The sequence below is a fragment of the Nanorana parkeri genome, unplaced genomic scaffold, assembly GCF_000935625.1.
Source record: "Nanorana parkeri isolate BGI_ZX_2015 unplaced genomic scaffold, ASM93562v1 scaffold1024, whole genome shotgun sequence".
NCBI lineage: Eukaryota > Metazoa > Chordata > Amphibia > Anura > Dicroglossidae > Nanorana > Nanorana parkeri.
Window position 1 is genome coordinate 348,435 of NW_017307292.1, and position 27,170 is coordinate 375,604.

The 27,170-nt window shown below is 40.7% G+C and overlaps 1 protein-coding gene across 2 annotated transcripts in view; it reads right to left on the reverse strand.

The window, feature by feature from the left end:
• Positions 1-27,170, reverse strand: part of TBC1D1 (TBC1 domain family member 1) — a 173,585-nt gene that overhangs the window by 25,906 nt on the left and 120,509 nt on the right. Inside the window, exons 12-16 of one of the 2 annotated variants that reach the window (XM_018567234.1) lie at positions 26,664-26,783; positions 24,320-24,459; positions 9,050-9,235; positions 5,987-6,148; positions 4,587-4,745 (exon numbers count right to left, since the gene is read on the reverse strand). In XM_018567234.1, coding sequence (XP_018422736.1) covers positions 4,587-4,745; positions 5,987-6,148; positions 9,050-9,235; positions 24,320-24,459; positions 26,664-26,783 — 767 coding nt within the window. The remainder of the gene's footprint in view (positions 1-4,586; positions 4,746-5,986; positions 6,149-9,049; positions 9,236-24,319; positions 24,460-26,663; positions 26,784-27,170) is intronic. The other variant, XM_018567235.1, reaches the window with a different exon arrangement.

The window sequence follows — 27,170 nt, forward strand, 5'->3', positions numbered from 1 at the left end:
TCTTTCAGAGATCTGCATATATTTTTAATAAGCAGTTGTTGCATGCAGCATGGTTTACTCTGCAACACCCTTTGCTTTTCAGTGGGAATGTCTAAATGTGCTGTAAGGGTACCAACAAATTTGTCCACTACTAAATAGATAATTCAAGTGCTACACAGGTCTGGCTGGAAGTGAAGTTATTTCTTATAAGAACAAACTATGAAGTAAACTTAACTTAAAATATCACACAGAAAACCTCTTTCAAAGTGTGTGTACTCTAGTTATATTGAAAGTCCATTCTGAGGATTAGAAATGTGATAAGATCTGCAAAAGATGAAAAACTCCCATCCTCTCTCATCATCACGTCCCACGTTACTCCCATTACTAGAGCAAACCTCATTGCACATACACATGTACACACACCAAAGCGTGGTACTTTTACGCAATGAATTGGAAATTAAAAGGTGTAGGGCCCCCTCACAAAATACATACTAGGGAATGGTTACTCTTTTATACTGTGGGGTCCTGGATGTAAGCTCAGGGGTAGTAACAGTCAATGTTGCTTATATACTGTGCTGTCATACTTGTATATCTACAGTACATTTTTTTTGTTTAAAGGAGAACTATGCGGTCAGTGTTTTTCCCCATAGTTCTCCTTAGGGTAACGGGAGGACACAAACTAGCATCCTCCTGTTACCCTAAGCTCAGTATACCATTCTGTGCTATATCTAATCCATCCAGGGCAGCCATCAGAAATTTCGGGGCCCCTGACACAGCTTTAGGCCTGGAAACCCCTTCCCTCCCCCAATCACACCGCCACCCCGTCGCCACACTGAGCCAGTTTTAGTCATAGTCTCTTAGTCTCTGCACAGAGGAGCTTACACTTTCAAATTTTTGATATCGTAGTTTTTTGAGGTTTCGCGCACACGCGCAATTTTAAGGCTTAACATGTTTGCTGTCTATTTACCTGACGTGACCCCGCCTTTTATATTTTACCAGAAATATGGAAATTCAGCATGTGTATTCACATCACTTCTGCATTCACCTGTCAGTCACCTGGCTGCTATAGCCAGAGAGAAGAAGCTGGTGAAGCAGATCTCTGTTTCATCAGCTTCTTTTGGGGTCACAAACGTCATAACACTAAACTGATAAGCAGTAAAAGCTTTTAACCCTTTCGCTGCCAAGCCCTCCGGAACATTTTTCAAATCAGCTGGCCAAGCCATTTTTGAATATTTCCGACGTCCAGTGATCGGAGAAGAGATCCATGGCTAGAGGCTGCTGATCTCTCCTCCGATCTGTCAGGGGAGAAAAGACGTCATAGTTCTCCTTTAAATGAAAATATAAAGTAGGGTGTGTTGGGATTCATTTACAGATGGGCTCTAACATATGCTAAACCAAATGAAAATGTACAGCAATTATTTACTCAGGTAAACCTAGTAAAATGCCTGCCTAATTTTCTCTGGATATTCAGAACATACAATTATAATATTAGTTGTTAGGCATTTAGCAGTAATGTCAAAGCTTGTAAAGCAGTATATCCCATTTATGCTCTGCACATAATGTGTTTTCACTGGATCTTTTTATAAAAAGGAATAGTATTTTATTGTCTCTATACTTTGTGTTAATGTCACTTTTTACGACAGCTATAACTTAAACCTTCTGACATGAGAAACAATCCAGCACACGCTCAGTTCAAAGAGAAACTGAAAGAGATAAAGATTATATTTACTTGAATTATTGCCTCTTCCAACATCTCAAAGTGCTACATTATCCCCAGACACCTAATTAAAAGCTACAGGCAATGCAAACTTTTGTGAACTAGAAAAACAGTTACAAGAGCAGTATAAAGCACAATCAGCATAAATCAAACATCTAAATTTAATTTCAGAAAATGACCTGTAAGCAATCATTTGTAAATGTTTAAATTTGGAAAACAGATTACATCCATTGTTTTTAGCAGTGGATGTGCAAATGTCCTTTAAAGCCCCCTAGAAGCTCCAAAATATGAGGACACTCTACCATGTAAATGACACTTTCCAGTAGTGTAAAGAGCTGTCCCTCCCCTCCCACACCATCCTTTTGACCAGTACTAAGGCTGAGCAACATAGTGAAGAACCGGTAGCTATCTTACTACCTAGAAGAAAGCCAATCTCCCCTCTACGTAACTATACTGGTCACTTAAAGTGACACTAAACTCAGGAGTTAAATCTTAAAAATGCATTCAAGTACTTTCACTATCAACAAAAATGTATCTTGTTTGTGTATTAGTTAGCTGTAGATCTTCAGATCATTTCTGAATTCATGCAGACACTGTCCTTCCCTCTGCAGGGTAGTTACTTGTGTTACCCATGGTCCCTGTGTGTGTTGTAAAGTAGCCACCACTCCAAGATCATGCCCATGATGGACTTTAATCTCACGATTAGTTTACTAATTTGTATTGAGATTGTAGTCCATCAGGAGAATGAGCTTGAAGTGAACAAAAAAGCCCCCCTCCAGAAGGAAGGACAGTGTCGGAATGAATTCAGAAAAGATTTGAGGATCTACAGCTGTGTGATACACACACTCCATTTTTGTTTATACTTGAATGCATTTTTAAGATTTAACTACCGAGTTTAGTGTCACTTTAAAAATGAATGATGGTTTCTTTCTCATCCACAGAGGGGCACAGGAAATCTTAAAAAATAATAATTAAAAAAAAATGATTAGTTATACTTTCCATCAACAGGAGGATTCGACCCTGGCAAAAACAAAAAAAACTGCCACCTACAGGACACTGGCAAACAGGAAAAAAATGTAGGCTAACTCATGATAACAACACCTCCTACTACAAGCATGCCTCTGTTTTTTGCTAAAGTCCTAGGAAGATGGCCACCTTCTCCTCAGGTTTGCTGTTGTGAAGACTAACCAATACATTTACTAGCACCTTTTTGCCCCTTTGTTCAAGACTCTTCTCTACAATGCTGCTTGTGTTTTCCCTCTGATCTGTAGCTATCCAGTACAGTCTCAGCCTGGCTTTGGACCATACCACACCTGGACATGGGCTAGCCTGAAAGTGACCTTCAGGCACTGGGTTCAACATGAGGAGCTTTCCAATTCTACCCAGAGCTCTGCTTTGGGTAGAACTGGCTACAGCACACATTCGAGATATATTGCCTCTGTGCTTACCCAGTCTTTGAAGGCTCATTTAATGAGTAGGCCAATTGGGCAATACCCCAGGAGCCCCCTCATCATTAGTCCCTGGGCTTCATTATTCCCAGTTTCTCACTAGCTTTGTTGCAGAAGGGGTGAACGCTGTGGTACTGATCAATTATGTAATCTCCTGGATGGAGTGTAACATATGCTCCATGATCTCTTTCCAGCCCTACAACATGGAGCAAGCATTTCTCCCCTGGTGAACCTGCTTGCAAAGAAAAATCAGTCCTGTCGGTAGACAGGCCAATTCGATTGTCATCAAGGGCAAGGTTTGGTGGCTCGGGGACCCCAGTCGCAGAAGTTTTTTTCCGGTCTATAGGAAGATACTTACGATGGATACAAGCCTTTGGGGCTGGCGAGGAGCACTGGGCACTATATCAGTGCAGGGAATTTGGTCATCAAAGGAAATTCATCTTCCTAAAAACATCCAAGTTCAACAACAAACTAGACAGGTGTTTTATCTTAGAGCAGGAATCCTCTACCGCAGCAAATGCAATGGTGGCTCCATTGGATCTGTACACCCTGATCTATGCCATTCCTCCCAAAACGTCCTTATCTGTTCTGCAGGATCGAGATGCAGCACATGCCAGTGATACTCATTACTCTAGATTGGCCCAGGCAGATGGTGCGGCCTGGATCCATTGTTCAAAGTACAAATTATCATGCTGCTATTCGGTCAATGACTAACAGCATTAAGCCCAGGAGCTTAGGGGACAGGGGCATCTCTGAGTATGGGATTCCTACAATGCTCAAGGCTGGGAGACCCCCTCCTATAAGGTTTACCATGGGATGTGGAAGGCATTTTCAATCGGCAATTTGATCTGAGAGTCCCCAGTTCATTTTGTTTATGTGGAGCCTGTTAGCAATTGTTTGCTGTGTTGGCCACCCCTCCGTTGGACTCCTTTAGGACATCCCAGAGGTTTAGCACTTTCTTTGTCCCTCAATTAATGACAGAATCGGATTTTTGCGCCTACCATAAAATTAAAATTATTTTCTTAGAAACCATTTTTGGACACAGACCCCTCCCCTCTGTGTTTGTGATCATACTCTTGGTATCTTGCTTGCTTGCAAATCTGAGGAATGCTGGTAGTAGGAGGGATTATACTCTGTGCTGGCCTAAAAGTGTTTTGTTTGCCAGTATCCAATACTCAAGCAAGTATAACCCAATTGTGACAAATGTTGATGCGAACAACTACTGAAATACCTAAACTGTTACTATAAAAACATATATATGTAATTATGTTCCATTTGATTTAAGTGATCAATCTGTAAGTTAAATTATATTGTGAAACCTTGTGATTAATGTGGCATTGATGACAAAGGGCAACTTGCAAAAGCTAAATCTACTAATGATTTTACCATGGAACCCAGGCTGTGCCTGACACTTACAAGATTTGAAAATTGACAGCACTTACCAAGATCAATAAGTATTGCATGCTGCTGTGTGGTCAGTTGCTTCAGCAGTTCCTTGTATGGAATATCTTTTAACTGGCTTTTATTGGGAACTTGGTGTCTCAGCTGATACTGCTCTGCTAAAAACTTCCATATTTCTCCCCGGTGAGGTCGAGGTACTCCTATAAAAATAGATTTACTGAAAACAGCACCAACACTTTGATAGATTTTGTCCAAATGTCTTGCATATTACACTAAGTTAGAGTTTTGTTTCAATCTACTCGATCTACTAAGCCGACCTGTGACAGTCTCATTGTCACAGGTCGGCTAGAACTATGAGGTGAGTGAAAAGCACTCACCTCATAGTTCTCCTTTAAGGATATAGCCTAGTTAAGATGTAGGTAAAAGCTGACATGCGTAGCTCAGTCACACACACGTTTATAAGAAATAAACATAGCTACGTATGTTATCAGAATTAAAAATGTAACGCACATAGAAAGACAGCATACAGCTGGTTTTGCAATAGCACAAGTTATGAACAAACTGCAAACAAAGATTAGCACAATATTACATGATCACTTGTAAAACAACTGGAGCCAAGGGTGTCTGCTTAATGCATAAACGAGCATGCTTGGCTACAACAATCTTCCCTCTTTAAAAAGATTTTAAGGAGACATCTAGGGCTGCAAAAAACAAATCGATTACAATCGATAACGAGAACCGTTGGCAAAGATATATTCGATTAGTTGCTTTTCTATTCGTTGCCGCCGCTGTGCTCCTCAGTTCTCCTCCCTGCTGGTGCTGGCTGCAGCTGTCTGTGTCCTCTTCAATCCCCACTGCTCTCCCTGCAGACCACTGCAGCTGGCACCAGTGGGGAGAAGAGACCGCTGTGACTGCATTCCCCTGCTGCCCCCCCCCCCAACTTTAAAAAAATGATGGTATTCATTTTTATTTTATCCGATTAATCCAAGTTAATAATCAGCTAATGAAAATAACCGTTAGCTGCAGCCCTAGAGACATCTTTCAATAAAAAAATCTTTAAAAGAAGGACCTATTGGCAGCCAGATCTTTCAACTGCTATCTGATTAGCTTTGCTGTACAAGGGTCCTGGATCCCATTGCGATCACCACCTGTGCAATCTCTCCATTATTGCATGTTTCTACTGGATACTATGGCTTCCTTTCAAAAGCACCTGTTAGGTTTATTGGCTTCCACTACTGTATCTAACTGAGAACGTTGTAAGGATGGTCTGCAGAATTTGACAACATTGTACAAATACACAACAAAAATTGGAAACATGGAGAAAATTAAACATATAATATGTTGTCAGTGAATTGATTTTTTTCAGCAAAGACATCAGTTGAAAAGGTGACAGATAAAAAGAAAGCCTTCCGCACTAGAGATTTCCTAAAGATGGAATTACCTTGCCCAACAGCAGCATGAATTTTTTCCATATCAACCTTAATTTTTACTCTTCCAGGTATGACCAGCATCTTCTCCCATACAAGGGTCACATCTTTCAGACAGGGAGTAATCTCTTCATAATCAAGCTTCAGCCTTTTATTTTGCAAGTCACTTTCTGAAGCTATATGGGAAAATAACAAAAATAATTACAACTTATTTTAAGGGGCCCACCTCTCAAACTAACAGAATGTACACTGATGGATTAAAGCTTTCACTACTTAGCAATTCCTAATTTTGCACAGAGAAAGAAAAAAAAGCCTTTCCAACACGAGAACTAAAGACTTCGGTACATCTATTAATTTCATAAATCTGTCTGGCATATAGACGTGAAATTGTCACCAGATCCACTTGAAAATGTTCAGATTGGAGACTCATCTCAGCTCTATGGGGACTTGTAGTTTAGGGTATAGTGGGAAAGGGTTATCACTTTCTGTGCTACTGTTGGGGAGATCCATGCTTGATCTTTACCATGGTTGCTTTGGTTAGCAGCAAAGAAAGTGATGGAAAAATTAAAATCTTACCGTTATCGGAACATTTGAAGGCATGCGCTCTCACTTCCTGCTGACACAGGAAATGAGGGGAAAGCTAATGGAAACGCAGACCACAATTAAAATATTGACAGACATTCAAACCCATCTTCGTTCCACCCTAAAAAATACATAACTATAGTGGTTGGAGTTTCAGTATGAATATGAAATCATACCCCCAAAAGAGAAACAAATTTGAAACAAACATCCAAAGATTTCATCAAATAAAATGCAGACAAGAATGCCCACGGTCTCCTCAGGGGTAAAACAAACATTTTGCATTTAATCTTCAATGTTCTACAAGGCCACACAAACATGTTAATACAAGTTACAGATCAGATTACATTGTTTGCTACTACAAAACTATAAAGAGCAGCTAACTCATATACTACATCAAGGCCTTTTTGTCCTTTTATCAGTTCATAATCTGTTCCTAACAAGTTTTCCTGCTTCCTTGTTGGCCTGGTTTCTCCATCTAAAAAGACACGCCTCAGTCTGGGTAAACAGCAGGGCACAACACGATGAGAAAGTGAGAATAAACCCAGCAGCGTTACCCTACAGGCAAACATTAAATGATCACCTCCCGATCGTGTCATTTGCAACTGGATTGGAGTTTATCTAAAGATTTTGGGTCATTAGCAGACACCACCAGACAAGGATTGTCAGGGAAGAAATGATCAGGCAAGGTTGTAAACATCTTTCAGATTGCTATGGTTTACCCTTTAATAAGCTAGCACCAAAAAGCAGAGCATCCCCTCCGCATATGCGAAATGAACAATTATTAAATAATCCTTTCATGTATAGGGATCCAGCAGCTGGCAAACAGGTCAAAGAATAGTCAGACTGTGCGTCCACATCATAGCCCTCCAAAATCTAAGGCAGCCTTTATAAGCTTTAAGTCAAGATAGGCAAGTGTTGCTTATCAACATATTATGCCAAAAAAAGTTTGAAAAACAGGTGGGAACATAGACCCTTAAAGGGCAGAGGTTGTCCTTCATTTGGGTTAATACTACAAGTAAAAAAAAAAAGTTAAATACCAAGTTTACAGATATCTTTGGAATCACCTTTGCAAGAAAATGTTCAATCTGTAGAATTAGCTTTTTAACAAACAAATATAGGCAGTGCCCGGATTACGGACATCCGACTTACGGACAATCCGTACTTACGAAGGGGGTCCACAGTTCTCCTAAATGTACTGGCAGCCGCCGGTACATTTAGGAGAACTGTGGCTGCAGCGGCCTGTGTCCTTTCAAATCGACACTGCTCTTCGCGCCTGTGTTGGCGGAGGCAGCGGGGACACAGACCGCTGCATACCGCCGATGTCCCATGTACCTCCACTGATGTGTCGGCTTCCTCTTCAGCCGTTGGCTTCCCCGGTCCGGACGATCCTCCGGTCTCCTGGTCCGGCCGCGGCTCCTCTGCCTCGCCCCCCTGCCTACTCTTTATTGCAGGCTGGGAGCCATACCCAACCTGCATTTGGATATTGTGAAATGCAATAGCCAATAGCAAGCTGGCTATTGCACCCGCCCACTGTCTGCTGTCAATCAGCATGGGGGACCTGATAGAGAACTTTCTACTTCAGGCCCCTCCTCTGCTGATTGACAGCAGGCAGTGGGCAGATGCAATAGCTAGCCTGCTATTGCAATTTGAAATATCCAATAGCAGGCTGGCTATGGCTCTCAGCATTAAAATACAAAAAAAAAAAAAAAGTTTAAAATAAATTTTTTTTAAAAAAAGACAAAAAAATTTAAAAAAGTAAAGAAAAAAAAATAAAAAATGCAAACAATAAAAAAATTAAGTTTATAAAATAAAATTAAAAATAGAAAAAAACGTTTGCGGTGTCATTTTAAATAATTAAAAAAAAAAATGATATTATATTCTTCTGAACAACAGGAACAGACAGCAAAAGAACCGTGACCCTTCCCTAAGCTACCCAAAACTAAAAACATTTTTTTTTGGCTGGAGTTACACTTAAAAAATGTACCTGTTCCGACTTGCATACAAATTCAACTTAAGTACAAACCTAAAGTCGCTAACTAGTATGTAACCCGGGGACTGCCTGTATGCCAAATGTAGCTATGTTATATTTAGAACAAGTGGCACTATAGCAACATATTACATAATGACATCCAATTGGAAAAAAATCCAGAAGAATGAAGTTGAAACTTTAGAAAGGAACCAAGTGATAAGGAGAATGTGTAAGCATTGGGATTGCTTTCTTCAGAGATTTATCAACATGTTGCAAAACTGTTTTTTACAACATGTTTAGGATCTGTCCCTTTTGGCTAGAAGAAACTATTTAATTTCTGTTTACCATACTAGTGGGAAAATCAAGTCTGCCAAAAGGTTCTCATTGACATTTGTCAAACAAAAATCCAAATCGTCTTTACAGTCTATAGGCAGCCAATGAAGACCTTTTCCAAAAGACAATGTGGAGTCTTCAAAGAATACTTTGGAGAAAATTAAAAGTAAGCTGCGTAACTTCAAGGACTGACCTTGCAGTTTTTGGTTTTCTTTTTCCATCCTGAGAAGCAGGATCTGTTGTAAGATGGCTTTCTTCCAAAGCTCTCGGAGTTCCTCTGGTGCCCGGTGCCTGACTGTCGCTACTTGAACAAATGGGCAGTTTTCACAAACAGGCTGCAGAGGGGATCTCGGTGGTATATCGCCTAGCTCTGCTCGTTCTAAAAAAAACAAAATAGATTTGAAATAGCCATTTGGATATGAATATAACCAGGTTATTAAAAATAACCTTGTTTTAACCTACATAATAGAACCATATTTATATTGCTAGTTTATAATTCTACCATTACCATGTATACTGTCACCAAACTCACTTCCATTTCATTTGTGATCTGGATCACAGATCTGAACTGGACAGCACATATTCAGACATGGACATGTATGACCACATTAGTTTAAAATAATATTACCACCAGATCCCAAGTCACATGACTTTCCCGGTGCTAGAGCTTGATAGAGTAATAAACAGAATTGCTTGGAATTTGCCATACATGTGTATGTGTGCTCTGAGATCAGCCCAGAACTGGTAAGGAGTTTAACTTTGTATGCACCCACAGTAGACGGTAGTTTGCATCTACTGGTCAAGCCCAGCTACCACGTGGTGTATGAAAAATAAATAATAAAACTGGGCTGCACAACACTTCAAGGATAATTCAAAAGGTATTAAAGTGAAATAAGCAAAAAACTGTGTATACAAAACAATATGCAGTAAGCTTTGTGTGACCTCAATGTCACCACGTGAATATAACGTTACCACATATTTATGCACTTTTGAAATTGTTACTATTAAGGTTGATAAAGGAGTAATTCACGTGGTGACATTGAGGTCACACAAAGCTTATTGCATATTGTTTTGTATACACAGTTTTTTGCTTATTTGATTATTTCACTTTAATACCTTTGAATTATCCTTGACATATCGATTACACTTGATTTTAAGTAAATTTTTTTCACTTAAATCACCCTTTAGCGCTGCACACTTAGTATCTTATTAGTTTGACCCTAAAGTCCATAGCGCAGCAGCTTCTAAACCGTATCTACCCACAAGAGCATATTTTACATTTTCTATTGCACAACACATCAGTTGTTAAAACATCTTAATAACCAAGTTTGAGATTATATATCAAACCCACTGTGAATGCCAGGATATTCAAGTGAGCCAGGTGGAACATCTTTGTCCTGAAAAATTTGTATATATTTGGAGAAAGGTTGTATTTTCTACATTTCTTTGTTGGGGGAGGTTTTGAATGCATTTTTGTTTGTATATATTTTGTATATCCTCTTCAAGCAGAGGTGGCGAGCTGGCTCTGGGGTCTCTATGCTTTGGCATGGACAGGTTTCTTATTTTAAAAATAATGTTTGAGTACTGGAAGATCACACTATGAGGAAGCATCAGCTGACAAAAGACAAGGATGGGCAGGTGAGCCAATGTGCATTGTGTAGTTAACAAACAAACTATTTCTCAATGTGAGGAACACAACACTTGTTAATATTTAACAATGGTGCTACCATCTCTGGACAAGAAAGTGGCATACCTCAGAGGTCAAACTGCACAACAAACACCATCGGAGTTGTCTGACTTCAGCTGAAGAAAGTGCAAACATGCTGAGCACACACAATGGGTGAGAACGGTGAACATTATATAAACAGAGGTGCGGCTGGTCTTCATACTGGTTTTTATAGGACATGCTTAGTTATCTTATCTCAACTACACCATGATCTTTGTTACGCTGCGCACAGCTGCTGTGTCGCAACCCACTACAGGTACATGTTCATTCAATAAGGATATTTAAGATGCCATGGTAACTAGTACTATAAAATATGCTATGACATGTGCTTTTTTTCTACCTAATCTACTTGAATGCCTGAGATTTTGTTACAAAATTGCAGCAAGTGACCCTACTGGCTCTCTTTGTCTAATGTCCAGGCTTTGTGGAAAGACCATGCAAGACCACAGACAGCACATGCACAATTTTCCTGCATGTGTGCAGACAGCCGGGATCTTCATTCCTTAGGTTCCCCATGCACAGTTTTCATTCCACAAATCCTTCCCTTCTTGACTAGGCTTGTCCTTGCCCCCGCTGCATCAAACAGACTTGCAGTAATCTGACCTGGCTGACTTGAGTATATAATATGTGGCCCAGTAAATGTTTATCAATTTAACAGCCAGGTCCCACTCTGTGTTGAAGGAGCACCATCAGTGGCTCCTGGGAGAAAAAAGCCTGTAAACAGTGTAGTTTTTTTTTTTGTTCAGTCCAAATCATAGATGTTGTCCTTTGACTATATAATGCATATATAATGGCATATATGAGGCATATATTGGCAGTTCCAGAAAACCAGCAAATATTTTAAAAAAAACTCTTATCTTGTACTAACATCCTCTGCAATACTCATAAATGCAAAAAATGCACTTATAAATACATTTATTATGGTTTGTACCAAATACAAACAATTTTAGTTTTATAGGGGGGAATTGAATTTGCATTTTTCATCTATTGTAACACTTAAGAGAGCCACTTCTGGCTGACTAAACTCCCTCCACAGCAGTGGACAACTAAGTTACATAGCATAGCTATGCGAAAACAAAAGTATTTACACATACAGACAGCAGCAGGCCAAAGGGGAGGGTGCTATGTCCTCCAATGAATATAAATAAATAATTAGGCGAGAGTACAAAAAATCCTATTTTCTCTTTAGTTTTTTGGAGGACACAGATCTGCTTTAGATAACCACCAACTGGGATATCCCAAAGCAGTGGCACAATGGGTGGCCAAAAAATAGAACGGCATACCAGACTAAACTTCTTAAAGAAAAAAAAAAAAATACAGGCTAGTTAAACTGCCGTCTGCAATCTGTATGCCCAAAACTGGCATTAGCTGATGCTGCCACATCCACCATAAAACATGGTGAATGTATGAACTGATGACCAAGCGGTCATCTTACCGACTTGTGAAAATGATTCCTGATAGTGGAAGGCCCAGGGCACACTTACCCCCCTTGCGACTGTAACCGGAAAGAATGTTCGGTGCTTGGTAACATATTGACTTTCTGCCCATTTCAGGATGTGGGACACTTCTAGCGCTGTTGCCATGCTCTTAGTACCCCTTAGTCTTACATCAGTAGCAGCGGGTCCCTGTAAGCAGACAAGGAGTCTGCATACACGTGTAAAGCCGGTCACTTCCAGGGGCTGCAAATATGTTTGGGGATATGCTGGCCTACAAATATCGGAGAACTGGCATCACCATCTAGTGTTTACTGTAAGATTTATACCCTTCATTAAATAGGCCATCTGACTAGCATTAAGATTAATGTGACGACATACACCGGGCAGCTACATGCTGGTGTGTACATACGCCAATATGCTGCTGTCAGCTATCCATAGTACAATACTACAATGGAATGACAGGAAGAGAAGAGCAAAGCAGAAAGGCTTATCTGATTACAGAATGTGGATGGCTTGAGAAACTGCAGACAAATTGCTCTGCATACAAGACATTTCATGCCCAATCTTGTAACCTCTAAGAGGAGAAAATTTTCTGGAAGTCTGGGACAGCTTCAGAAAACAAATATGCTTTATAAATAGGAGATGTTAATTAAAAGGATGTGCATTTATTGCAGCAGCTGTTCTCTGAAAGACTAGGGAAACAAAGAGCTACTTTGTTAAAGTGCCAGTGCAGGTGATTATGTCAGCCATATTTAACCTGAGGCGTTCTGTATATTTCTACAGAAGCTGGAGCCTATGTGAGAGATCAGGCACGTACAATATTGATTTGCTGAATGACAAATGTGCATAACAGGACATACTGCCTTTGAAACCTGTGCTATTACACAAGGGCCCATATTTAATGTTAAAATAAGGCAAATGATATTCATATTAAAAATTAATACTAATAATTTTAAATATGTTATTTATACCAAATCCTATAAAGTGCCCCTGAACAGACAGGGATCCTAGCCAGGGAACAGTCTTATGGCTCAAGCACACGATGATACAATACCTTGCATTGAAATCTGTAATGTATACAGGTGTGAAAAGAGCAGTATTGTATTCTATGGGACCATTCACATGGCCCAATTTTTGGTCCATAGTCTTAAGCTGGGTAAATCAAAACAAGATAAATTTGCGTCCATGGTTGGATTTGGACTGTACTTTACATTGTACACATGGAAAGTTTTGTGCGAATCTTTACATGCATACAGCATGAATGGACATGGTCAAATGCGCTGCTGCCTAGGGCCAGGGAATGTGTAAACAGCAGAGGCAGTGCAGGTGCAGCATTACCTCAGTCTTTCTGTGCCTGAGCTGCCACCTACACATAGTGTAATGTTTACATCTCCCCCTGAATGAGTCATTCACGCCATGGTGGTACAGGGTAACCTTGGCCTTGTCATTCAGATTGACTGAAGGTCGGGGCCATTATGCACCTGTATGAAGATGTCACCAGCACAACAAAATCCTTTTAGGATCACCAAGTGTTAATTTATTTAGAAATACTGGTCATAAAAACAAATGCTATTGGGGGCGCGCAGGGTCCCCTTATCAGGCTTAGCATTGAAAGCACTTGTTTTTGTGACAAGATTTCTCAATAAATGAACACTTGGTGATCCTGAAAGGAATTTGGTGTGCTGGTGATCTCTTCATATGGTTATTACTACTGGCGGCACCATCTGCAGTCACTACGAGCTCCCTCACATTACATGGGACATCCGGTAAGGAGTGCAACAAGGCATCTATACACCATTATGCACCTGTATCACCACCTAGTAATAGACCCATTCAGAGGGAAATGTAAATATTTGTACGGAGGGACGCATGCGTACATAGAACACATCTAAATTCATACGGACATATGTCCGAATACTTGAGATGCAGTATGGGCCACTTACACAGAATCTTGCTGCTGGCCTTAAGAGTAATGGAGAGGGACATGCAACACAGATTGTTTTCTCTTTATGATCCAGAAGCATAGAGATTAAGAATAGTTAGTAATATAAATGAGAATTCTAAAATCATAAGAATCCTTTTATTATATATTTTGTTCACCCACCCATGTGTGCCATCAGCACTATAAACCACACAGAATATTTCCTACCATTCATTAGGCGCAATAGATACTTAAAATAAATGGTAACTGTATGTGGTGTATTTAGTTTTCTTTGCACTTGTATGTGAATGATAAATCATGTTATAATTATAAAGCGTGAACACTTCACCTGTCAAAGTTTAAGCACCCAATGATCTCACCTTATAGCTGACAAAACTCTTACTAATATAAAACAAAACCACATTATTGTTGTGGTTAAGAACATTACCAAACCAAATTGACCTCTGTGCTTAAATCTAATTAATTCTGCTCCCGATGATGCATTATAGTAGAAAACAATGCCAAAGCACTGGTTAAGTGGTCACTGCTAAAGTTACTCGACTTCTAAGCACAGTCGGTTAATTGGTGGGACTGCTTAAAACCAGACATGACCCCCACACCATCGCCAAAGGCCATGTGACCAGTATATTGGCATTGGACACATGATCCACCATTGGCTAACATTACCTACAGGCCAGTAACCAACTGGTCCACAAGAGCTAAAGCCACATTGACAGGAGACAAAATGGTGCCAGCTAAAGCTCATCCAGTTTCACGGAGCCCGTTTGGCTGGATGACGCAATGTAACTGTGTACCAAATATGGCTCCATGAGAAGCTAGCAATAATAGAAGAAAAAATAGGATTTTGGTACTCACCGTAAAATCCTTTTCTCTCCGTTCATTGAAGGACACAGGACGGAAACCGAGTACATAGTACGCGCCACCGCCGCGTTCCTATCCGAGGGATCCCGAAAGGAAGGCGAATCCTCCACCGGGATAACCGTGGCCTTGTTCAGGCGAGAAACCGGCGGATCCACCGCGGGGGGAGTAGACCACTTAGACAGGAAGGACTCTTCAAAAGGATAGCGAACCGAGAAGCGTTTTGGAACGGTAAACGACTTGCTCGGGCGCTTCCACTCCTTGTAGACAAAAATCATCAAAAAAGGGAACGCAAGGGAAAACCTTAGTGGAACGCCTACTCCTGTGCGTCCCAAAAGGAACCGGCGGGAGCGCCGAAGAGCTCAGAGCCTCCCCAATTTTTAACGTTTCCCGCACAGCGCGAACCAAAGCCGTGACCAATTCACGCTCCTGGACCATAAGGGCGGTCCACGACTCGTCCTCACCACCAGACTCCGCCTGAGAGGAGTCCCCCTGGTCATGCTGCGCGGCCGCAGCAGAAATTTCCTCCTCTTCCTCAGAATCCCCAGAAAGGACCGATAAGGGGGCCGGCAAAGCGCGCTTCAAGGACAACATAGCGCCAGCGGACCCCCCCAAAGACCCCGCAGACGCGTGCGCCCTCGACCTGACGTCACTTCCGGTGCGCCGCTTCCGGGTCCCCACTTCATATTCTGTATCATCACCAAGAAAGCAAGACAGGGTAAATTAACCCAATGGGAACACTATAAACTAGGGGTAGGCAACCTGCGCACTTCAGCTTTTGGGAAACTACAAGTCCCACGACTAAATGCCACCAGCATTACATGCAGAGGTATGGTGAAATTTGTAGTTTTAGGACAGTTAGAGTGGCGAGGTTGGCTACCCCTGCTATAAAATTTGGTTGGCTGAATTGACAATTTACATGATACTTTCCATTTCAGGCACTAGCAATAGTTTTAATCTCTTCTTCATAGTTTTCTATCACTGGTCATTGTACTAAATCAAAAGAGATGGAATAAATGTGATTTCCATTGGTTTCCCCATTGACTACGAAAACAGAACTGTACTGTAAAATGAAAAAAAAATTTTTGTCGACAAATCAGGGAAAAAACACCTGCACTGTATGCAGTTGACTTCCTGCTTCTAAAAGAAGGGGAGACAATAACGAAGCAACAGACATCTGTGCGCACACACCCTGAACAATCAGATGGCTCGAAAATGTGTTTGTAAGCCAAGAACGGCTTTAAAAAGAAAGGCTGGATAGAAATTTGGACGGTGCTGTCAGCCTCAGTACTTTTACTAGATGGTCAGTCACTGCCTTTAAAAGAAGCATGGTGTTTAACCTAGTACCTACCATTGGATACTCATTTATAGACTACAAAATCAGTCTTCAAGATGTGGCTCGGTCCTTCCTACTCCTTTCACCTCCTAACTGGCCCCTGGAACTGCCCAATACACTTTAGACCAAGAGAGAAGAAAATGGAAGCAGGACAGGCTTGGCCAAAGAACAGCCAAGACACCTCTGGTCCCTGGTAAATAGTGCTTCCAGAGCATTCTGGAAATCAACTAAGCGTCGGTATAGGAGATGACTAATATTATCCTAGTGCTGGTTCTGTAGCTTACCAGAATCACTGGTACACTTAATGATGTAATTAGCTGCACAATTGCTAATGTAAAGTAAAACACCACTATGGCCCTTAATACCAACACATGCCAAGTACATTTTAACACAATGCAAATTTCAACTTGAATAAAGCTGTAATTGCATATATTCCGAATGAAAACAGATTTCAAAATCTACCCCTCCAATATACACATTTTTGAGCAGTGAGCTAGTTTGTAGTCTTCAGTACACCAATCATATGACTAAGTTGCCCTCTAGTGGCATTATAAAATAGTACTCATGGGAATGCAATTTACACAAAATATTAAAGTATGCAGTGTTTATAAACAGTATTCAACACAATGTAAACACAAAAACAGAGAAAATAACTGACTCCATATGGTGCCAAAGCAATGCACACTGGGATTGCCTTGTCATCAGCAGAGCATTGCTGGGAGATCTCATCTGTAATCTCATGAGATCTCAGGGAAAGGCAATTCCTCCCCTGAGATGATGTGCATGGTCACATGTCCTAGTCACAGGTCTAGTCACATGTGCCAGAAATGATTAAAGTAAAAGGAGAGCTAGTAATCTGCCCTGCGTAAACATGGCCACTGCCAGAAGACTGGGGAAGAAAAGAGAAATAAGGTATGCATAGAATACAAACTGCTGGAGACAGGAATGGTGTGTGCCTCCATCACTCAATCATTCAAGGTGTATGTCTAAGTTATGTATCCTTCTTGTATTTAGACTATTCACAGCACAGCAGTAAATAAACTAAGAAAAGCTAGAGTGCAGCAAATGCAAGTGGTTAAAATTATACATGCAATATTCCATATTCATACGACAAATATGGAACAAATATTACGCAATACAAAATACAAATGTATAATTCTTTTTTGATACTTAACATAAAGATCTAAACAATAGAGATGCATTTTAAAATGGCTAAATAGGCAAATAAGGAGGAGACATTATAGCATTATCGCTTTTATACAGAACAAGGAAAAAGCAAACCCAAACTATACTCTAGTGGCAGAATTGTTTCCCTCCACTCAAAAAGTATACAAGATGTATGAGTTACATCTGCTCGCGGTGTAAACATCCTGTGTGCTATGTGTAAACATCACAAAAAGAGTGCAAACCTGTATATACAATGGAGACACATTCTGCATCTCCAACGCCAACCTCAAAGTACAACAGCACCACCCAGTGGAAAGAAAACCAAGTTCTAAACATTCAGGTCAGAAACAAGAGCAATAAGAGAGACTTCCAACTACTAGAAGACTGTATAGATAGAGGAGCTGATATGGGTAAAATTGTAAACTGAACTGGAGGCACATGAAAATACTTCTGGTGTAGAAAATTGTCACAAAGTATTTAGAAAAAAAAGCTTAATTCGTAAATAACTTTACCATGCTTTGCACCAGAAACATAATTTTTTTATGTCAAGGGAAGTGGAAGAAATCATAGAATAAAACTAAATGTTTTACCACCAGTAACACTTGATAACATATTTTTTGCTACTCAAGACAAAAGCCCCACCACTGAAATACAAAAATGGTTCTGGAGTTTAACTTGCTAAAGTTAATCTCCAATCATTTTTCTTGTGGTTATGGTTTGTATTGGGGAAGGGTTAGAACCTCTGTGTAGTTTTTATTGCTGTAAGTGTGCATATTGGGGAAAGGCCAACTCCAGTTTAATACCGAACATGAAAAAAAATTAGCTCAGATCAAGTTAAAAAAGCAGCTCTATATCCTTTTTCCTATATCCAGCACAGCCCCCTCCCCAGTCTTCTTTCCACTACTCTATCTCTTTAGAATTCCAGGTTGAAGGACGCTGGCCGTGACCAGTGACCCCCAGGAATGCATTACATTACTATGTGCTACTCTCTGCAGCGTTCAGGACCCGAACAAAACCCCATGAAATAAGGTATGAGATACTTCTTAAAACCAAAAAGGGTGCGAGGGGGGTGAGGGTCAGGGAGGCTGGGCTGGAGTTCCACATACTGTACATCTGATGTTGGTGTCCTAAGAAAGGTACCATAATCATGCAGACTATGGACATACTGGAGTCATTTCATATTTCAAACGTAGGACATCATACTATTTTTTTTTTATCCTAACAAAGAAACTTTGTATTTAGATTTCCTAAACTATATATGCCAAGCTTTGATTATATCTACAAATTGTATACATTCATGTATTATTTTCTAGATTGATACTATGTTTTACATGCTTTGGACAAATTGACCATTAACCTCTTGCCGCCCGCCCGTTGTAAAAAAACGGACGGACGGCACTTCAGCATTGGCGGGTTGCCAATTTTTTTTCTGCTCGCGGGCACGCACGGGCAGAAAAGACCCGACCATTGCACACACCCGTTACCGGGTGTTTCACATATAGGCGATCAGCGGCTCCATAGCCCGCCGATCGCCTATATGGGCTCGTTTGCGTCCGCCCATCTGCCTCCCCCCCCTCTGCTTAATCAGCTTCTTTTGGGGTCCACAGGTGACATTAAGGGGTTTAACACCCCGGATGTCAACTGGTTAAAAAAAATATCAGATTTTCGCATCCTAAAATTGTCTTTATTTGCTTTCAACACACTGCTAACTTGTCCCGAGAACATGCAAGGAATTATAAATCGGACATCCAAATTGAATACATCAATATACATTTCTTTGCTTACAGTAAAAGCATACTGCCCCACTGATGGCTGCCAACGGAATGCTCAGTCCAGATTATCGGATTATCATGCTGAGGCTAAAGATTTACTGTGGTGAAAAGAGGATAGTCTAAAGTATTTCAAGTAAACCTGCTGTGAGAGAAATTCAGGGGCAGCCATAACTAAGCCTTCTAAAAAAGCTAATTGCCTGGTTGCTACACTGACGTGCTGGCTTCAGATCTACCAGTAAATATGTATTCTAATGACCTGCCTGATTGGATACAGATTGATTGAATAGTTAAAGGTAGGTCTTCATTATGTAGATTTGGTTAATCTAAAGTTGATTGCACAAAGGCTATATATGATACATTTAAAGGGTATCTATGACCAAAAACTGAAAATAAATCTGTATTTCTACAGAACTGCGCATGCGATACTTTGCGGCCGCCCGAGACTCTTCAGATGTTGGGACGGGAACGCACGGCGAAGACACAGGTAAGTTTAAACCTGTTTCAAAAGGTTTTTTTTGTTGTTTAAGTTTTTGCATATATCTACTGCCTGCTACCAATAGATATAAAAAAAACGTGAAGGTTTAATAACCCTTTAATGCAGTATTTCCCCACTAAAGGAGATCCCACTACAAAGTCGATCATGCAACTATACTTTTATATATAAAACATATAATTTATTAACAAAATACTTACTCTTAAAACATACGAAAAACATATGCATTGCACATGATTCAAACTCAACTATCGTTGGTAGAAGTAATTCTAGTATGGATCCCTCAAATGTCCGAAACCGTTACAAACATGACTTCATCATAGAAAAAGACTGTGCACAGATTGTAAATGAAAAACGAATCAAAGGGATCCTCTATAGTAACTAATCTGTGTTTATTTATGGGACACATAAATGAGCCGATAAACTCACGATATCGATGTCTTCAAAGTAACGAAAATTCCCGTTCGCATTAGATCTCCAAAAGTAGGAGAGATATATGTGGAAAGTAGCTTCCAAACTGGGAGAGGAAGAAGCAGCACAAGGAGTCACAAGGAGTTGTGTTACAGTGCTCATGAGCTAACAATGGGAATGCTGACAGGAGGTAAGTGCAGATTGACAATTGACTAACCAGTGTCAGACTGAAATGATAAGACCCATAACACCAAAGGTGAAGCTAGAATTCAGCAGACTCAAGCTCTACGCACTGTTGTTGTGCCAATTTGAAGGCCACACAAAGTTTGGAGGTCCATAGCTATTGACTCTGCAGACTTCTCTGGCGTCCTGTCCAGCTCAATTACATAACTGGTTACCAGGAGCTTGGTGGGACTCCAGGCAGAGCGTCCATCTCAGATCCTGGGAGCCAGTGACATCAGTGAGCCAGAGCATCAGAGGTCTTAGAAACCTGGGACTCTCTGGCCGGAAAGGAGGTGGGGTGGGGAGGCCCACATGACCCAAAGATATACCGCCTGATAAAGATGGCCCTCTTAAGCGTTATATAATTTAAAAGTGGCATTAGTAACCATTCCAATAACTTGTACTTCAGGTTCATTTCAGACTTCTTTAAAACAGCATGTGTTGTGGAAATTTTATTATATGGAATTATGTGGATGTGTGTGTTTGTCATCTGTCTCCCTGTGTCGGATGTAACCGAGGAACGCTCTAGCAGAGGGTACTTGAGTTGAATCGGGACCAGCGGTAACACAGTCAGTATGAAAACCTTCTCATGGGCTTGGAGACATGTTCACAGTGTGTCGAGGCGTTTGCCGGTTTGTGAGTACTAAGTGCACTGCGCTGGGCTCCTTGCCCTCAAACTTCTGTACACATTAGTGAAGTGAAGTCCGTATAACGAGATGTGTATTATATTGCGGACTGCGCTATCCATTTTGGATACATATCTGCTTTCATAAGAAGACATTGATAATCTGCCTTGTCCGTATACTCGTACCGTATATAGATAACCGCATTAGCAATGTCTCCTCAGATAGTCTCAAACCTGTAAGAACAAGTAGAATGATCTTATTAGGTACTGGTCACTCTGAGCAGTATTGAGTAGGGTCTATGCTGACGATGATGGGGGATGTACAACCACATGGCTGTTCGGCCATGTTGGTATATTCCCCTTTTGATGTGTACCTGTACTTGCTGGGCTGACTGGCTGAGGTTGTAAAGCCGTCTCCCACTGGGCGTCATCCTATGACCTTAATAAATGAAGGAGCTGGGGGTCTGTGCTGCCCTTTTTTTTTTTACACCGACTCCACGATGAAAACATGTCCTGTGTCCTGACTCTACAGAGGTACATCCGGTCCTCACACAAAATAGGTTAATACAACTGTGCTTTTAAGCACGGGGGAAATTCTTTGTGTTTGGCATGGATTTGTGCGTTAAACCAAGCAAATTTCCATAACACATGAAATATGAGTGAAGTAGATTAACATTTGCAACTAATCAGATAAATAAATTCCTGTGCTGCAGATTTTTTTTTTTTTAACAGACTGATGAATCATGAAAATATTTTATAGCCTGAAGCATCAGATCATCTTAGAGATAAACTGCTCTCATCAGCAGAAAGCTCTGTTACTAAAGTTGTCCAGACCTGGCAGAAATATTCCAGAGAATAACCAGATCACTCATGTTCCCACTGACAAACATCACACTGAATACAGTAATGTAGGCAAAAAGCAAAAACACAGGTTGCTAGCACCATGTGCTAAAATCTATCCAGCATAAGATTTTTGTACCTTTATATTTTACTCACATTTACATGGTGTGTTTAGGCAATTGCAATAAATAGTACATTTAATCCAACAACTGCCAGCTTAATTTGAGGGGTTCACAAGTGCAGCCTGTGAATACTACAGAAAAGTGTCAGACTATGGACATGTTAAAAGAGATGGTTAGAGAGCAGTGGCACAGCAGTGGGTGAAAACTAAACAATCCTTGTGTCTGATCATCCCCTGCAGCACATTTCCATACAACTATTAGAGATCAGTACCAACACAGTGTCTTTGCACATCAGTGCTCCCATATTTGGTTCCCCTATGACCCCCTTTGAATATTATAATCACCATATTAATATTCTCCGAGCAAGAACCAGTTAGAAACTAAATCCCGGGGGAGGGGTTGCTTTTTATATTGTTGCAGGTCACATACTGACAAGGTCTCCAACTGAAAAAGCAAATAGGGAGGGAAAAAACCCAGTATCTACTGGCTGCTGGGGTCAGAGGGCCACCCAGCAAAATAATAAAAAAAGTGGCTGAATTTTGGAAACCAGAAATTTAAACCAAGCGAATAAAATGTGATCATTGTAAGAACCCTTGGCAGTGTATCTCAAACGCTGTCAATGTTGCTTTATCTGGACAGCTTGATCAAAATCCACTGCGTGCTGTCATGGTACAGACATGGTGAGTACAGGCTTTATGATCCAAATATTTGGCTTACACTGATTTTGGTATATTCACCCACGGCTATTCAGTATGATGCCCACTGCTGCCACTAACCTATAATGGTCATAGAGATTTGATTCTTCTTCTTTGTACATGTATAATTTGCATTATGTTGGTATAAGTATACTTATGTATAAAAATTATAGTCGGAACAGTAATTGTTTTCTCAATTGAAAAATGCATTTCATTATCGGTCTGAAGGAGTTTTTTTAAGGTCTATATTAAGTTTTGAATTTTGGTTTGCATTTTATGGAGTAGTGTTCAGTTGTGGCTTTAACATTTTGCAGCAGGTCCTTAATTGTTCTACCTGCAGCGTTCGTACTGACTTGAAAATTTTGAGGTCCACCTTGAGAAATGGGTTTAGTTAGGGTTTTTTTTGTCACATCTGCCTGACATTATTATTGTGGCCTTTTATCTCGGTATGCTTATTCATTATCCATTACAAACCTTTGTATGAAATGCTTGTGTAATTATTAGGGCTGGTAATTTTTTTTGAATCAATTATAATGCACATACAGATCCAACTACATTGGCCTATACACATACAGCACAGCAATGAAGTAATAAAATGAACTAGGATCACACTAATCCAGCACGTTATCTCACGTGCCCCACTCAATATGGCCGCCGCTTGAGTGGGGCAACTCAGAATAATAACATGCTGGATTAGTGTGATCCTAGTTAATTTTATTACTTCATTGCTGTGCTGTATGTGTATAGGTCATTGGCTTGGCTGGCGCTCGTGCAGAAAGTTTCTTGGGCAAACTCACCGGCCCAAGTGGCTCCGTCGGCTAACCAAGGGAAGGGGGAGGAGTCCTGTGACGTCACGGACATCACAGCCACCGGACTCCTCCCACTTCCCTTCGTTAGCCGACTGTCACGCCACTCTAGTAAGTCGCTAGGATCACAGCTGCGGAAAGGTGTTCTTGACGGCTAGTCAGTATGTGGCCTCAATCCTTTCCAATGGTGTAGCGGAGGAAAGAGGACCCATTACATCATCAACCGTTAATGGTACAGTAAATAGCTGGGATTCAACCCCAGAGCTGGTGGGGGTGTATGGTAATTTCCCCCAGCAGTAGGGATGGAGTAGTTACAGGTTAGTAGAGGTTAGAACCTTATATGTATTAAAGCGGCGTCTTCAATGGTGGAGAGATCCGGGACAGCAGGAGAACCAGCACAGCATGCGACTGGCTGGTATACACTGCACTATAGAAGGACGTCACGGGACTCCTCCCCCCTTCTCTTTGTTAGCCGACAGAGCCACTTGGGGAAGGAGTCCGGTGATGTCGATGTCCGTGATGTCCCAGGATCTCAGACGGAAGACCCTGAAGCCGGCGGAGAGGTGAGTACCGATCCAAAAAAATTTAATCGATCAAAAAAAGTAACGATTAATCGAGGAATTAATCGTTAATTTCCGCAGCCCTAATTATGTATATCACCTTGTTGCTGCTTGCTAATACAGTTAGTTTTGTATTGCCTTTTGTATACCATTTGTATCAAATCATCAATACAATACTTTTACATTGAAATTGGGTGCGCATAGTTTATAACTACATACTGTATATTAATGAATTACTGGAAGGTGGGTGGGCTCCCCGAATATGATTTAGCACCCCTATGCTATAATGCTGGTTGGTGAGTGGAATGCCATCTTTAAACATCCTTTATTTTACAAAATTGGTATGTATACTACATAATATAATTGGGTAAATTAAATCGCATACAGTGATCAGAATGCAATATTTCTATGCATACACATTTCCTTGTGCACACAAAAATGGGAACTCGTACCATCAAATCTGTTTGGAGAATCGCATCCCTTCTGGGGTGTGGCCACACGCAGGAAAATCTGCTGCCTCCAAGAATGTCGCCGTGTTCTTACAGGGCTTGTAGTTTCCACCTCACTGTTGATGGACGTGCAGTCAAAGTCACTAAAAAAGATTAGAATGTATAGTCACATACTCCCGCACAACACAGAATACAGCACTCCCTGGTTTTAGGAAAGGATGGTCCCTTGAGGAGCCAATACTCTTACACTACCACATTGTGGAAAGAGGTTTTGATGCTTCCCAGAATCAAAACAGTTAGAAAAGAAGCTTTAAAAAAATGACATCTTACTGTGATGGTTTTATTCAGTAAGGCAGTACAAAAGCAATGATTATTTCAAAAGTGCATTAACACCCAGCCAGGAAGAGGGGCTTCTGGATCTTGCACAGTCACAATGCTCTATACCAGGGGTAGGCAAACTCCAGCCCCCCAGTTATTGTGAAACTACAAATCCCATGAGGCATTGCAAGACTGACAGCCACAGACATGATCCAAAGAGTCAGATATATGATGACATTTGTAGCTTCAACATAGTTGGAGGGCCGGAGTTTTCCTACTCTGGATCTATATTGTCTTACTGAATAGAGCACAATATTTTTTTTAAACATCTCTTGACCCATACTACACATATTAAAAAGGTAGCAAATTCATATCACGAAACTTAATAAAACTAATAATCATTCGAGATCAGCACTATTTAAGTGCAACCAATGAATGGGTAAACATGAAATTTGTTTTAATTGTTAGAACAAGTGCAATATTATTCATTATAATAGTAGACAAACTAGCAAATCTAGGTCAAAAGTACATATGGCATGTGAATGATTCTAATACTTTTACTTTGGAAAATGTGGATCCTAAGGTTTATATTAACAATATGCTTCAAGATATCGGAAGAGCCCCTTTTATTCAGGTACCGCATTATTAAGGCGATATGCTCTCAAACAGCTTCAGGGCTTGTGTTGATGGTCAAATGCAACATATACCTTTAGAAGCATTCACTTACATTTGAGATCATTTACACTTAAACAGGTTCATTGGGCTGACCTACTAAGCTACTTCATGCTGATTTTCGCATTCCCATTGGCTTTTATGAGGTGAGCAAAAGTTCTGATGAAAACAGAAGCCCAAGGACACAGACCCTTATTGTGCTGACATTTATCCTCCATCAATAGAGGAGAATCACATCCCTGGGCGCACGATCGATGCATCCAGGGATAGTGATTGATTCCTAACCACCCCCGAGCCATCTTGTTTCCTAGTGGCCAACTCCTGCAGGTGGCTATATACCTAGTAGACAATTAACTAACGCAGAACTGTGTCCGCCAATGAATAAAAGAGAAAAAAAGTTTCAGATGCTGAACATAATTTAAAAAAGAAGAAGATCTAGAAACCCACTGTACACGCTCTTTAAGGACAGACATTAGATCATAAAGATACAGTACACATTTTTGCTGTGAGTAATCATTACATTTCCTGAAACTTGGAAATTAAAGTAAACCTCTCATGAAAAAAAAAATATAAGGGCCGACCACCACCTTTAAATAGCAGTCAACCTCCTGTTGTGCTGATTATAGCTACATTATACACTATTAGTACATTTTGAGTAAGTAACCCAAAATATGAAAAATGATCCTAAAAAGTCAGAGAGAACAGTTCTAATCTCCGTATAGTACTTGCTTCATGTCAGTGGTAACATATTCATGCCAGAGTCAGCAAGGCAGCTAGGCAACTAGAATTTTTAGAAAGAGGTAGCAAAAGCAGAATTCATTTTAGTATAAGGAGTGAAATCTCTGCAGACCACTCTAAGGCTGGGCACACACCTTACAACCATCGCAAGACTTTTGTCTTGCGATGGTTGTAAGGTACTTTAAAAAAACGTACGATCTGCCTATCTTGCATAGGCAGATCGTACTTGCGATGATCGCAAGCCACGACCCCTGAGGGGCGGGCTTCCGATGACCGCAATGCCCAACGGGCAGTGTGCGCTTGCGCACACCGGCCCGTCCGCCTTTCATCTTACGAACATGCTACACACCCGCCGAACATCGTACGATGCTCAACGGGTTTTGAAACATGGTCGTAAGTTTAAAGTCGTGCGACCTTACAGTAGTATAGGTCGCACGGTTTCCACACACCTTACGATAAATCGTACGATCGCAGGATTTCCCACGATTATCGTAAGGTGTGTGGGGACCTTTATAAAGACACCAAAAAATTGTATTACTAGTTTTCCTGAAAATTCCCTTTTGAGAAGACAGGACATCTTTCCTTGCGAGTGACAGAGACAGACAGTGCAGAGACCTACCGTTCCTTGTCAAAGTCAGAAGAGCTATTTTCTGCTACAGGAGCCAAAAACTTTAGGAAGTTTGGCACAGAGGAAGAAGAGTGAAGTTTCTTGCGAAGAGAGGAAGAACGGTAGAAAAGGCTGAAAGCATAGTTCAGAAGAAGGAAAAGTGAGAAGAGAAACGAAAACACGGATCAGACATGACCAGCTGTAAAATCCAACCCATCCACAGCCCAAATATACAGCATCACATTCAAAGTTCTCCCATTGATCACCTCTTGTCTTAGGAAGTAATAAACCAGCTCTCACTATTTCTATTCTATAGCCCTCACTATATTTCTAGAGTCTGTTAAAAGAGACAGTCACCAGACCATGGGGCTGTCTGTTAATTACTTGATATTTCAGGGCTTTTTAAGTGATTCTAATGTTCCCATAAGATTATATGCATATTTTATTTACTTGCAAAAAGCTCCTTTGTGCAGACATGCAAAAAGTGAACATTGAAGCATTAACTTCCCCTCCAAAAAA